This window comes from Salmo trutta, chromosome 18 (genome assembly GCF_901001165.1).
Source record: "Salmo trutta chromosome 18, fSalTru1.1, whole genome shotgun sequence".
Taxonomy (NCBI): domain Eukaryota; kingdom Metazoa; phylum Chordata; class Actinopteri; order Salmoniformes; family Salmonidae; genus Salmo; species Salmo trutta.
Window position 1 is genome coordinate 48154003 of NC_042974.1, and position 13348 is coordinate 48167350.

The window sequence follows — 13348 nt, forward strand, 5'->3', positions numbered from 1 at the left end:
ACACACACACACACACACACACACACACACACACACACACACACACACACCACTCAGGGCTATTGTTCTCTCTCTGTTTCAGCAAAGTCATGTGCGCCACCACACACACAGAAACAGACACACAGAGACATAGAACCACAGACAGGCAGACAAATACACACATATAGTAAAGAGACAAACAGACAGACGGACAGACGGGGACACACAAACACAAACAGGTATGGTATGGTACAGAAGTAAATACTTACAGTCTCTCTGTGTTGCGGGGTATATTCCGGGGCATGGTTTTGATGCCCAGCCCATGGCAGTCCACCGTGGTGCCACTGCAGGTACACAGGGCAGGGCACGCGCTGACATAGCCTGTCACCAGGGCACAGAGAACCAGCACACACACCCAGTACCCAGGCAACCTCCCCACGCCTGCCCCAGAACAAGCTCCTCTACCGGGCATGATCTCCACGACTGCAGCCTCCTGCTTCTCAAAACCTAGCTCCAAAAAAGCCTTTTCTCTTTCTTTCTCCTTCTCTCTGCAAAATCCCCAATTCCTACTACACAGTACAAGTTTTTTACAATCAGTGTGTAGGCTCTCGTAGAATGAGAAAGAAATCTCACTGTTACAACATAAAACAGGGCTAGAAATAAGTAATGTCCTCAGTTGGTAATGTATTCTGAAAGGCTTGATTTTCTTCTCTTTTTCTCTCCTTCTTTCCTTGCAAAGGGAACTATCCACCTCTCTCTTCTCTTTGTGGAGTTGTTCTGTTCTGCACTCGTTCGCTCACGACTCTTCTCTCTCTCTCTCTGTCCCGCTCTGCTCTGCTTGTCTGACTAGGGGGAATGGGGATAGAGCAGAATGAAGAAAAGCCTATCTCTCTCTCCTACACACACAGCAGTCATCCATCACAAGGAGCTACAAATAGCAGACCCCTGACTCCACCCCTCCCCCTCCTCCTTCCCTCCTCACACAACACCCCCCCCCCCCCCCCCCCCCGCCCCCCCACAGAACCCTGCCTGAACTCTCTCATTCTCTCTCAATCTGTCTTTTAGTCCCTCATTTTCTCTCTTATTCTCACCCTCGCAACTGTCTCTCTGCCCTTTATTCTCTGTTTCATTCTCTCCCAGGCTTGCCTCCAGCAGCCCGTATAGAGCAGAGAGCAGCAACCTGTGTGACACTGTTCAACCCCTGTCCCCAGTATCACAAAGGACTGTGTGCGTGTACATATGTGTGTGTATAAATACATACATACAAAATGTACATTTATGACCCCCTAATATAAGGACTTGGACATCAGTAGACTGTTGAAGTCCTTAGTGGTGGCTAGGAGGAGGTTAGTCTCCAACCTCTCTCCAAACAGTGAAATAAAGACCTCTGCACAGCTGACTGTGTCAGACCCTCCACTTCATCTCTTCCTGCATGCACTGTGGTGGAACCATCCCAGCGTAAACACTATAACAGAACCTGCAGAACCCTGGAAGCCCAATCTCTGGCTGACAAAGAAAAACGGAGGAGAAAAAGACAGACTGATGGAGATGAGAGAGATACGGTACAAACAAAAAGAGAAGTGTGTCCCGTCCTTCCTAGGCCCCGCCAGACACACGCACACGCAGTAGAGAGAGAGAGTGATCCATCTGGCCAAGTAAAAGCGTCAGTGGTGTATAGATCTTCCTAACATGGGTCCTGAACACAGGGGAGAGGGTGGTGTTTAGGGCGTCTCTCCCTGTCCCTCCGCTCTCTTACAAACACCTCTCTGTTTGTCCTAGATGTGGGAAGGGATGACACCAGTTTGCACTTAAGAGGCCTAGCAAACAGCAGACAGTACCACAACTCATATAAGAAATAAAATAAGTCAACTGCAAGGCTCAGGCGCATGTCTCTTTTGTTTGTGTAGTAATTGTGAAGTAATTTAGTAGTAACTAGAGTTTACCAAATGGAGAAAATAGAAGAGTTGTGTGAAGTTTTTTAATTATTCTAAAACACTACTATGTATCAGGGACGCAACTTTCACTGGGGACGGGCGGGACATGTCCAACCCACATTCTAAAATTGCATTTTGGTCCCCCACAGTTTTATCATTGGAATGACAAAATGAGGCAATGGTTTGCCTCCGAGTGGTCAGGTAGGCTGTTTGGAGTGTTTATCCGACTTCTAAAACCAAAGTTTGGCATGGATGTGTGTCTGACTGAGAATGGGCCAAACTGTGTGGAGAACACATTCTAAATAAAACCCAAGTTTGACCTGGTAACTATATACAGTAGTGACCATTGGTATTTCCAGCACGGTCACTGCTGTCCTGTTGTGTATTTACAGGACCTGAGAGTGGCAGCAGTCCCCTGCTGGAGGTCTGTAAAACCTGTGTACAACATATACACAACACACACACATTAAGAGGTATGTGCACACACACACAGGTGCACAGCGTATATCTGTAATACCAAACATGCAACAACACAATCATGACTCACATTCCAACCACCTGCATTGTGGATAACTTCTGTTCCTTGTCCCTCTTCTTTCATAACCCTCTCCTTACTCACAACCCTTCCAGCAGAAAAGTAAACTGCAGACAAAAATAGATACATTTTAACTTTTGCTCGTGGAATGTAAGGAAAGTGTATGATATCACACTTTCATAAACTACCAGGGACAAGATAAACACTCTTATTGAAATGTATATTCACTTTTTCTGAACATCTCAGTTATAGCAAAGTAGAGACAGAGTTTTAAAAAAAATTTGACACGTTTCCAAGCGGAAAAATAATTGTGAGAAAAGATTTAACACTAAACATCTACTGAAGTGGTTTCAAGGCATCTTTCCAAAAGGCTGAGCATTTGCATCTCAAGTGCTCCATCTTCTGGTTAAAAATTCAACTGCACTCGGTCACTAGTTCCAGCCAGTTTAGCAGACAAAACCAAAGAGAACTAAATATTCACTAAATACCTGTAAATTAAATTAAATATTCAAACACGTACATTAAATAAAACCTTGCCATGTTATAAAATCTTCAATCACGGTCAATCTTCAGCATGACACCGTCTCAGTTTAAAACATTGCCTCTGTTATCAATATTTCACACAACCAATAACACATTTGACCACAAAGGAAATAAAGATGTTTGTTGCATAGCTTCCCAGTAGCGCCGCTGTTGATTATCAATATTTCACACAACCAATAAGAGCTCCCGAGTGGCGTCACTACAGACCCTGTTGCGATCCCGGGCTGTATCACAACCGGCCGTGATCGGCTGTCCCATAGGGCGGCGCACAATTGGCCCAGCGTCGTCCAGGATAGGGGAGGGTTTGGCCGTCATCGTAAATAAAAATGTGTTCTTAACTGACTTGCCTAGTTAAATAAATAATTTTACCACAAAGGAAATAAAGATGTTTCATTGTATTTTAATGGCAGTTTTTTGCATAGCTTCACAGTAGTGCCAATAATGACAGACATGCTGTTGTACATGTAGCACATTCACAATGAAACAGTTTGACAGACAGAATTCTGATGCTCAATAGTCAGATCAGTAGAATGGAAATGCCACCGACACTGAAATTTAAAGTTAATGTTGCCACTAGAAAAAGGAAATCGTGAAACAGAGGTAAGTTATTCACATTTCCGTAAAAATTAAAAATGAATGTTGGTAGAGGATTTGTGCGAAGATACGGTTGAATCTTGTCAGGATTTAGCACTCAATGTCTGACTGGTTTTGAAAATAGCTATAAACAGAACCAATGCAGATAGGCTATACCATGGATAAAAACGTTTGATAATAAATAACAAATATTGTAACAGATTGCATAGAAAAACTTTTCTGTAACAGTATCAAAAAGAAGGACATAGATATTGCATAAAACATAAGCGGATAAAAAAGACCATTAATAGACATTTTGGTTGTATGTAGCTTTCTCTCTCAAAAAAAAAAGTAAAAAATACAAACACAGTGAAAATGAAAAAAGTATTTAAATAGAGGGAAAAAAATTAATAAATCAGTGTTGACAGATTAAGACCGTGGCTAAAGAAACACTCCCAAACATAGCAACAGTGAGTTCACACCAGTTGTAATAACAGCAGACCATTAGCTACTCCAACGGTCTCATTCACATCTACTAGGTTTCCCTTAACACATGACCAGACCAGGAAAACCAGTCAAAGCCCTACATACCATGTTCCCAGACTTCACTCTCACTCATCTCTCCCTCCGTCGTTCTTTCACACTCATCTCTGCTCAGTCTGAACACATTAGACGATGCTACTGCCAGTCTGAACACATTAGACGATGCTACTGCCTCCACAGCTACACCAACTGGAATACATTCAACTACCTCAATGGGACTTACAGGCTTAAATAAAGATTCAATTCAATATAATGCATCACACCTTAACTTTACTACTTTGCTAATATCATTTTAAGGCACTCAAAACACTTTGGTTAGCTTAAATGTGTAGTCAATCGGAATTTGACCGTCCTTTGTAATTTACTACAAACCAGCGCAAACTCCCTATAGATCCAGCTTACTTCTACCTACCGTAGACAATGTTTGCCCACATGGCATGCTCTACAGAGTAGTAACTAACTCAAAACACACGCAAAAGTTTAAACCACAAAAATTTGGGTTTTTAATTTGGTTCTCACTGGTTTTTCTAGTCATTCTAACTCCTACTTGACCAGAATGACCAAGGTGTACATGTGTTGTCTCTTTCCAAACAGAACAAGGAAGAGATGAAAACTAATTCACTGGCCAAGCGTGGTTCTACTGCTTTTAAGACAACACATTACTTGGCTTGTAAATGACTTGACTTTAACTATCTCAGGGTGTCTCCCTGTTTGTTAAAAGATTCATTTTAAAACCAAGTTAGAGAAATGTTTTTGAGAATGAGAGGAAAAAGTTGTGGATGAGCTGAGCTGAGCGCTAGACCGACGTCTCCTGCGTTGGCGAGAAGCACATCCTTTTAAGAGACGAGGAATCCTGAGAGAGAAAACAGAGAGAACAACCTCAGGTATTTCAGAGTTATGTCCGTTCTACCTAACCTTGGCGCCAAACCCATCCGACAATGTCACTTAAATAAACCCCATTGGGGAGAGTTGAGGGAGGGAGTTTGCCCTGTGGTTAGCCACTGGGTGGTGAGCCAACGGTAAGACACTCCATCCATACCACAACGCAGTAGTCATGGTTTAACCGGCTCACCAGGGCTGTGGGTTGGAGCCCTGCATACATGTCACTCTAAATGACCATATTATGACCATATTCTACCATTATTATCATATTAGTAATGGGGAGAACGACGCAGTCCCCCACTGGTGACAGGTTTATAGCTGTGAATCATGCTGCTCACCAGGCAAACAGACAGTTTCATTTGTTTGGTTTGAACCTGAGACAAAGTAACACTTCACTATACCGCTCCTATTACGCACACATACAGCGACTCAGCTATAGAGTGGTGTGTTGTACTTACCCATCCAAAGCTGCTGTCCTCCTTCTCCTGTCTGTCTGCTGAGCTGCTGGATCCTGGAGTCACCAGGCTACTGCTAGCCTTCTCCGCCGGGCCCTGGGTACCTAACGCTCTCCTCTGGTGCACACACAAACATAGCTTTCAAAATCATACATCCTGTCTAACATCTTCCTGGGATTGACAGAACATTTAGCTATTATTTTAAATTATTGGTGATACCCTGATTCCTCCAAAGGAGAGCGAGCGGCGATGTTTCCTATTCGAGTACAGTGTCTGTTGGTCACTCGATGGCGTCCCAGGGACCTGCTTAGCAAACTACACAACACACACAAAAACAGCGAAAGTCTTAATAATAATGATGATAATAATAATAATTAGGTGGGTCCTTACATTTGTCCTATTTCACAAGTGTGTATTATATGCATGTGAAAGATGTTTTTTTTAACGCTCTTAACCGCTAGGCTACCTGCCACCCTTTTGGCCAAACACTCATTATTTCTGCACATTCCGCAAATACAGGTGTAGGCGTGTCCCACCTGTCTGATGAGTTTCTTCTTCTTGGCAGACTCAGGCATGCTGCTGACCTGTTGGTAAAGCTCTCTGAGGGCCAGCTCAGTGTGTGTGTTACTGCTGGTGGTCCCGTTTCTACACGTCACAGCCCCACCAGCCCTCTTAGAGGGGGAGGGGTGAGCACCCCCACCACACAGAGCCAGGCCATCCTGGTAGGGAGGAGAGGAGTGAAGTGATAACAGGTCTTAGCTGAGTTTGAGATATTCCCTGATAGAAGACATGATCGATTTAGGTCGCCTGACAGTCAAATAGTGATCGAAATCAACTAGACAGTTTCTGTAGCGTACTCACCGTAAACTGGGAGTTTCTGTAGCGTACTCACCGTAAACTGGGAGTTTCTGTAGCGTACTCACCGTAAACTGGGAGTTTCTGTAGCGTACTCACCGTAAACTGGGAGTTTCTGTAGCGTACTCACCGTAAACTGGGAGTTTCTGTAGCGTACTCACCGTAAACTGGGAGTTTCTGTAGCGTACTCACCGTAAACTGGGAGTTTCTGTAGCGTACTCACCGTAAACTGGGAGTTTCTGTAGCGTACTCACCGTAAACTGGGAGTTTCTGTAGTGTACTCACCGTAAACTGGGAGTTTCTGTAGTGTACTCACCGTAAACTGGGAGGTGGTTGATCCTTTAAAATGCATGCAGGCGTGTTCTTTGACATACGCAGGAGCCTTGAGTAAAAACACACAAAATGACCACCGTCGTCATTGTTTAGACAAACAAGACTTATTTAGACAAACAAAACGCACAGGTTTCAGGTGACCAAACTTTCCAAAACTGTGATTGACATGTGAAATGATTGACTGATGCAGACAGTCAGTATTGACTCAGGTGAAAATCCCCAGCCAGTTATTGTTCCAGAACCCAGCTGATTGAGTGCGAGAGGGGAGGGTAATGAATAGGGATATTGATTAAAAACGGCTACTGGAGAATGAATGCTAGCCAGTCAATGTTCACCCTGAAGAGTTTCTGTGAGTGCTTGATGAGGAAAGCCACTGCGTTGTTTAGCTTCTTAATGTTCCCCTGGAGGTCACTGGCTTGCACCTGGAAAAGACACACAATACTAATGAGTCAAGACAACAATAATCAACTAATGGGAGAGAGGAATGGTGAAGGAGAGAGAAAGTGATTGATTTGTTTGACATTTTACTGCATTGTTAGGAGCTAGTAACATAAGCATTTCACTGCACCCGCTATAACATCTGCTAAACTGTGTACGCAACCAATAACCTTTGGTTTGAACTAGACATACGTGTTTGGGCCAGATGATGTGTGGAGCCACCATGGTGGCCAGGTTGATGGCAGACATCTTGTTGTTGTGCTGGTTGCGAGCGGTGTGATAGAGCAGGTCCAAGAGCAGTTTGAGCAGACTGTGGTTGGCTGGAGGCAGGAGCATGAACAGCAGCTGGAAGGCCTCGATCTGACGCTCCTTATCCGGCACTGAAGTCTTGTTCCCCTTCTCATCAAACTGGGTCAGCTCTGGAGATAACCAAACGTCATGAAAATAATATGGTTATTTGGCAGAATTGCATCCACAAATAGATTTAAATTTAACACTTACACTGAGCATACAAAACATTAAGGACACCTGCTCTTTCCATGACAGGTGACCAGGGGAATCCAGGTGAAAGCTATGACCCCTTATTGATGTCACTTGTTAAATCCACTTCAAATCAGTGTAGATGAAGAGGAGACAGGTTAAAGAAGGATTTTTAAACGTTGAGACATGGATTGTGCATGTGTGCCATTCAGAGGGTAAATGAGCAAGACAACATTTTTAAGTTCCTTTGAACAGGGTATGGTAGTAAGTACCAGACACACCGGTTTGTGTCAAGAATTGCAACACTGCTGGGTTTTTCCACTCTCAACAGTTTCCTGTGTTTATCAAGAATGGTCCCCCACCCAAAGGACATCCAGCCAACTTGAAACAACTGTAGGAAGCATTAGAGTCAACATTGGCCATCATTCCTGTGGAACGCTTTCAACACCTTGTAGAGTCCATGCCCAAACAAATTAGGGCTGTTCTGAGGGCAAAGGGAGGGGGTGTACTCCGTGTATATTATGGTTATATGGCTTGTTGTGTGCGTTACCTGCTATCTTCAGATAGGCGTGGTAGTGTCTGTGTGTGAGTAGGGGTTCAGGCAGCTCTCCTAGGAAAGCTTTAAGCAGGGTGGCAGCATCATTAGGATGGAAGTCCCCAGTCTCCAGGTCTATCTCTGTCCCGGCGTTCAACATCTCTCGCAGGGCCGCCTGCCGCAGGCTGTGGCCGGGCACACGGAACAACCCCTCCACATGGAGGTCTGAGAGAGAGGGATTACAGATGGATAGAGAGAAGGGGAAGAGATAATTAGGTGTATGAGAGAAGCAGTGGCGAGAGAATTGGGGGGGGTCAAACAGAGAAATGCAAAATAGAGGAGAGAACAGACAGAAACAGAAAAAAGGAGAGAGAGTAAAGTGTTTTCAGATGAATTATTGACTCCCCTGCTCTATCCCAGTGTCCACTTTCAGACAATGACATCACTAGAGCAGGAAATAGACCATGAGCTCATACCTACTCACTCATTCAGCGCTCAGACTTAAAGACTAGATATTAACACTAGACAGACTGGGCCAGAAACTAACGCACAGAACGCCTAGTAGGTGCTCCAGCCAGGATTTTGAGGACAGAAATAGGACATGAACTGGTAAAATTAGAACACTTCTACAAAACGTTGAGAAAGCAAATGATATGTTTCTTTCTAGATGCAGGCTGAAAGGTGAGCTTGTAAAGATGGGATAACTGTAGAACTCACTCTTGCTGAGGTATTCAATCAGCTGGTGGATCTGGGCTATGCCCTCCTCCGTCAGAGGAGCACCAAACACCACTCCTTTATCTGGAAATCACCACAAAAAAAGGTTTGTAGTGAATTGACAGCACAGGACATTTGAAATGCACAGACTGCACACCACACAAAGACCTCAGTGAGTGTGTGTGTAGAGTACACAACATTACAGTAAATTCACCTTTGCGTTTGAGGAAGTTGAGAGAGCGTAGGAAGCCTGTGTGTGCTGTGGGGAGTCTGGGGTCTGCCTCTCCTGTGAGCTGGGCAAACTCATCCCCTGGCAGGTCTATGAGCCTGGTGATGTTACTGAGGACCAGCTCTGTGAACACCTGGGGATGCTCATGTTTCAGACGCTCCACAAAGAACTCTGGGTTGAAGATGACCGGCTGGGGTGCAGGGTCCTGAGAGTTCACTACACTGCACACGGTCCATCTGGGGTGGGAGGGGAGAGAGTGGAGACTAATAGTCTGGTTGTTATCGTTTAGTAGCTAATTAACTCCTTAATGTTACATAAAAATAATGTTCAGACCTGATGTGTCAAAGAGCCAACAAGTAACAAAGTCTTGGAATAACAACTTGCAAACCCATTATAACGATCAAATATGTAGCTGGATAGTAACGAACGTAGCTAGCTACATGGCTAGGGAAGTTAGCTAGCTAGTTGCCAGTAAAATCTAGCTCTCTAGCTGGTTGAGTAACATTAGGCGTATCTGAGAGATTGCAACAGTCATGTCCACACGATTAGTGTAATTATGTTATCATGCACAGTGCAAACTGTTTGGCGGTCACAATTGTCTGATGATATGCCTACCTTTTGTTTTCGTTGGGTTCTTTTTCCGCCGCCATGTCCATTTTGAATCTTCCGCTGTTCCATTCCTTGCCCCGCCTCCCTGGATGCTGAAACTACCATCAGCACCACAGACTGAAGGGGTAAACCAGACACCTCACAACGGCCAGAAATCTGAAGCATCTGTTAAGAATGTTTTTTTCACCACCAAACATGCTAGTGAGAGGAAGTCCATGGAGTCGCGGGTCGTTGGAAAGGATGGAAGTAGGCTAAACTGGTCGAACGTTATGCTAATTTTCTCATCGATGAAACATCTGATCTCAATCCATTTTTCTGTTCCCAAAACTAAAATGTGTTACGAACACAGTGCACGAAGGTTTATATACTTTACACTTTTTCCCAAATGATTTTTTAAATCGCTTAGAAGGAGTGCATGGTCGAATGAGTTTGTGTACACACGCACTTCACAGAGGAGGCGTTCCTTAATGGAAATATGCAAATATATGCTACCACGCGCCAATAGGATCTCGCTAGATCGTACTTCGCTTACCCACCTCCTTGCTTGTTCTGCCCACTATGCTTCATTTGCTTCCACTGTAAACGACACAGATTAACTATCTTGGGTTAGTTAGAAATATCTTTGCTACCACTAAACCCAAACCTTCTTCTTCGGTGAGGTTTAACGGCAGATGGCATCCAATGTATGTTGCATTACCGCCACCAACTAGACTGGGGTATAAATCCATTATATTTTGATCGACACAATGATTATTATTTTTTACCCTACCACCTAAACAGAGGAGGCTGGTGGGAGAAGCTATAGGAGGAATAAATGGAACGGTATCAAACACAGCAAACATATGGAAACCACATTTCACTTAGTTCCATTTATTCAATTTCAGCCATTACAATGAGCCCGTCCCCCTATAGCTCCCCTCACCAGCCTCCACTGCATCTAATCCTTTCAGCCCATGAGAAACAAGATTCTCTGGTCTGATGAAACCAAGATTGAACTCTTTGGCCTGAATGCCAAGCGCCACGTATGGAGGAAACCTGGCACCATTGCTACGGTGAAGCATGGTGGTGGCAGCATCATGCTGTGGGGATGTTTTTCAGCAGCAGGGACTGGGAGACTAGTCAGACTAGTCAGGATCGAGGGAAAGATGAACATTGCAAAGTACAGAGAGATCCTTGATGAAAACCTGTTCCAGAGCGCTCAGGACCTCAGACTGGGCGAAGGTTCACCTTCCAACAGGACAACGACCCTAAGCACACAGCCAAGACAACGCAGGAGTGGCTTCGGGACAAGTCTCTGAATGTCCTTGAGTGGCCCAGCCAGAGCCCGGACTTGAACCCATTCGAACATCTCTGGAGAGACCTGAAAATAGCTGTGCAGCGACGCTCCCCATCCAAGTTGAGAGAGCTTGAGAGGATCTGCAGAGAAGAAAGGGAGAGACTCCGCAAATACAGGTGTGCCAAGCTTGTAGCGTCATACACAAGAAGACTCGAGGCTGTAATCGCTGCCTAAGGTGCTTCAACAAAGTAAAGGGTCTGAATACTTATGTAAATGTAGTATTAATGTATTTATTTTGAATACATTTTCTAAAATGTATTAAAACCTGTTTTTGCTTTGTCATTATGGTATATTGAGGGAAAAAACGATTTAATAAATTATAGAATAAGACTAACGTAACAAAATGTGGAAAAAGTCAAGGGGTCTGAATACTTTCCGAATGCACCATATGAACACTAAGAATACTACCTTACTGAAGCATATATCACTTGTTGACCTATCCCTCTGTGCTACACAGATCTACTAATCAAGGTCATCCTCTCAGGATCCCTCACCCTTAACCCATCCTCCTGTATTTTCTTCACTCCCTTAGCATATGACAACTTCTGTACTACTCTGACCACCTCAACCTGCCTCTCTCACAACACACACTTCCTATCCCCAGCTACATGGGCACTCCTACAGTTGACACACACAACTTTTCCCATCAAAACCTCACATTCATCTGTCCCATGCCCTCCTGCACACTATCACATCTTGGAATGTCCATCCTACACACTGCTGCAAAATGACCATACAGGTGGAACCTGAAACACTGCAGTGGGTTCAGCACAAAAACTCTAACAGGATAACTTAATATATCCTAACATGACTTCGTTGTCTAAAGACTGACAGTGACTCCTTCACTTCCCCACGCTCACTACCAGGTCTGCGTCGCACCAAATGGCAGGCGTCACAAACACCGGGAATCTTCAACTTCAATGCCTCCACCTCCGCACTTAACACTACCCCAGAAATCAATCGTCATGAAATTCAACCTCAACCTCAACCTCTGCTTTCCTCATTCTCTTTGATGCATTCTTCCTCTCTTTCCTCTTCCATTCCACACAGCGGGAACGGAAGACTGTCTCCTGCAGCTTGGTAGAGGCAGTAAGTTCCCACACTCATAACAGAAGTTCATGCATTGTGTATGTGTGCCATTCAGAGGTTGAATGGGCAACACAAAATATTTAATTGCCTTAGAATAGGTAAGTGCCAGGTGCACCGGTTTGTGTCAAGAACTGCAACGCTGCTGGATTTTTTACTCAACAGTTTCCCTGCCGTGTATATCAAGAATGGTCCACAACCCAAAGGACATCCAGACAACTTGACAAAACTGTGGGAAGCATTGGAGTCAACATGGGCCAGCACTCTCTGGAGTGATGAATCACACTTCAAATCAAAATCAATCAAATCAAATCAAAATACAAACCAAATTGTATTTGTCACATGCGCCGATTACAACATACTCGGTAGAGAGTGTAACTACCAATTGGGGAGAAAAGGGGTAAAAATAAAATTATTATAAAAAAATAGTCCGTCCTTGGTGGCAACACTCGCTACCGAGTATGTTGTATTGTGACATGTGACAAATACAATTTGGTTTGTATTTTGATTTGATTTGAAGTGTGATTCATCACTCCAGAGAACGTGTTTCCACTGCTCCAGAGTCCAATGGCGTCGAGCTTTACATCACTCCAGCTTGTGTGCGGCTGCTCGGCCATGGAAACCCATTTCATGAAGCTCCCGACGAACAGTTATTGTGCTGACTTTGCTTCCAGAGGCAGTTTGGAACTCTGTAGTGAGTGTTGCAACCAAGGACAGACTATTTTTTTATAATTTTATTTTTACCCCTTTTTCTCCCCAATTGGTAGTTAGTCTTGTCGCATCGTTGCAACTCCCGTACGGACGACCTTACAGTGAAATTTTAACTTACAAACCCCTTAACCAACAATGCAGTTAGGAAAAAAATAAGTGTTAAGAAAGTATTAACTAGAACATTTACTAAATTCACCATCTGGCAGTACGACAGAAGAATCTGAGTTTGGCGGATGACAGGAGTACGCTACCTACCCGAATGCGTAGTGCCAACTACAAAGTTTGGTGGAGGAGGAATATTGGTCTGGGGCTGTTTTTCATGGTTCGGGCTAGGCCCCTTAGTTCCAGTGAAGGGAAATCTTAATGCTACAATGACATTCTAGACAGTTCTGTGCTTCCAAATTTTGGCAACAGTTTGGGGAAGGCCCTTTCGTTTTTCAGCATGACAATGCCCCCGTGCACAAAGCGAGGTCCATAGAGAAATTATTTGTGGAGATCAGTGTGGAAGAACTTGACTGGACTACAAAGCCCTGACCTCAATCTCATCAAATACCTTTGGGATGAATTGGAACACGGAC

General features: G+C 44.1%; 2 protein-coding genes across 11 annotated transcripts in view; both read right to left on the reverse strand.

The window, feature by feature from the left end:
* The window catches only part of LOC115153405 (slit homolog 1 protein), a 166661-nt gene extending 165752 nt beyond the window's left edge, over positions 1-909 (reverse strand). For all 9 annotated transcript variants that reach the window (XR_003867690.1, XM_029698828.1, XM_029698826.1 and 6 more), the window contains exon 1: positions 249-909. Coding sequence is in view for 8 of the 9 variants with exons in the window: in XM_029698828.1 (XP_029554688.1) it covers positions 249-451 (203 nt within the window). In the remaining variant the exon portion in view is untranslated. The remainder of the gene's footprint in view (positions 1-248) is intronic.
* A 2462-nt stretch (positions 910-3371) lies between these two features.
* Positions 3372-10086, reverse strand: LOC115153411 (rho GTPase-activating protein 19). 2 transcript variants are annotated; one of them, XM_029698842.1, is made up of 11 exons: positions 9644-10086; positions 9014-9264; positions 8803-8883; positions 8101-8310; positions 7263-7489; positions 6968-7054; positions 6616-6681; positions 5981-6163; positions 5664-5759; positions 5448-5561; positions 3372-4960 (listed from the first exon to the last, which is right to left on the reverse strand). In XM_029698842.1, the coding sequence occupies exons 1-11, from the start codon at positions 9682-9684 to the stop codon at positions 4904-4906; spliced, it is 1413 nt and encodes a 470-aa protein (XP_029554702.1). In that variant the 5' UTR covers positions 9685-10086; the 3' UTR covers positions 3372-4903. The 2 variants fall into 2 exon arrangements, with proteins under 2 accessions (XP_029554702.1, XP_029554701.1); XM_029698841.1 differs by having other exon boundaries at positions 9014-9291.
* Positions 10087-13348: the final 3262 nt, after the last annotated feature.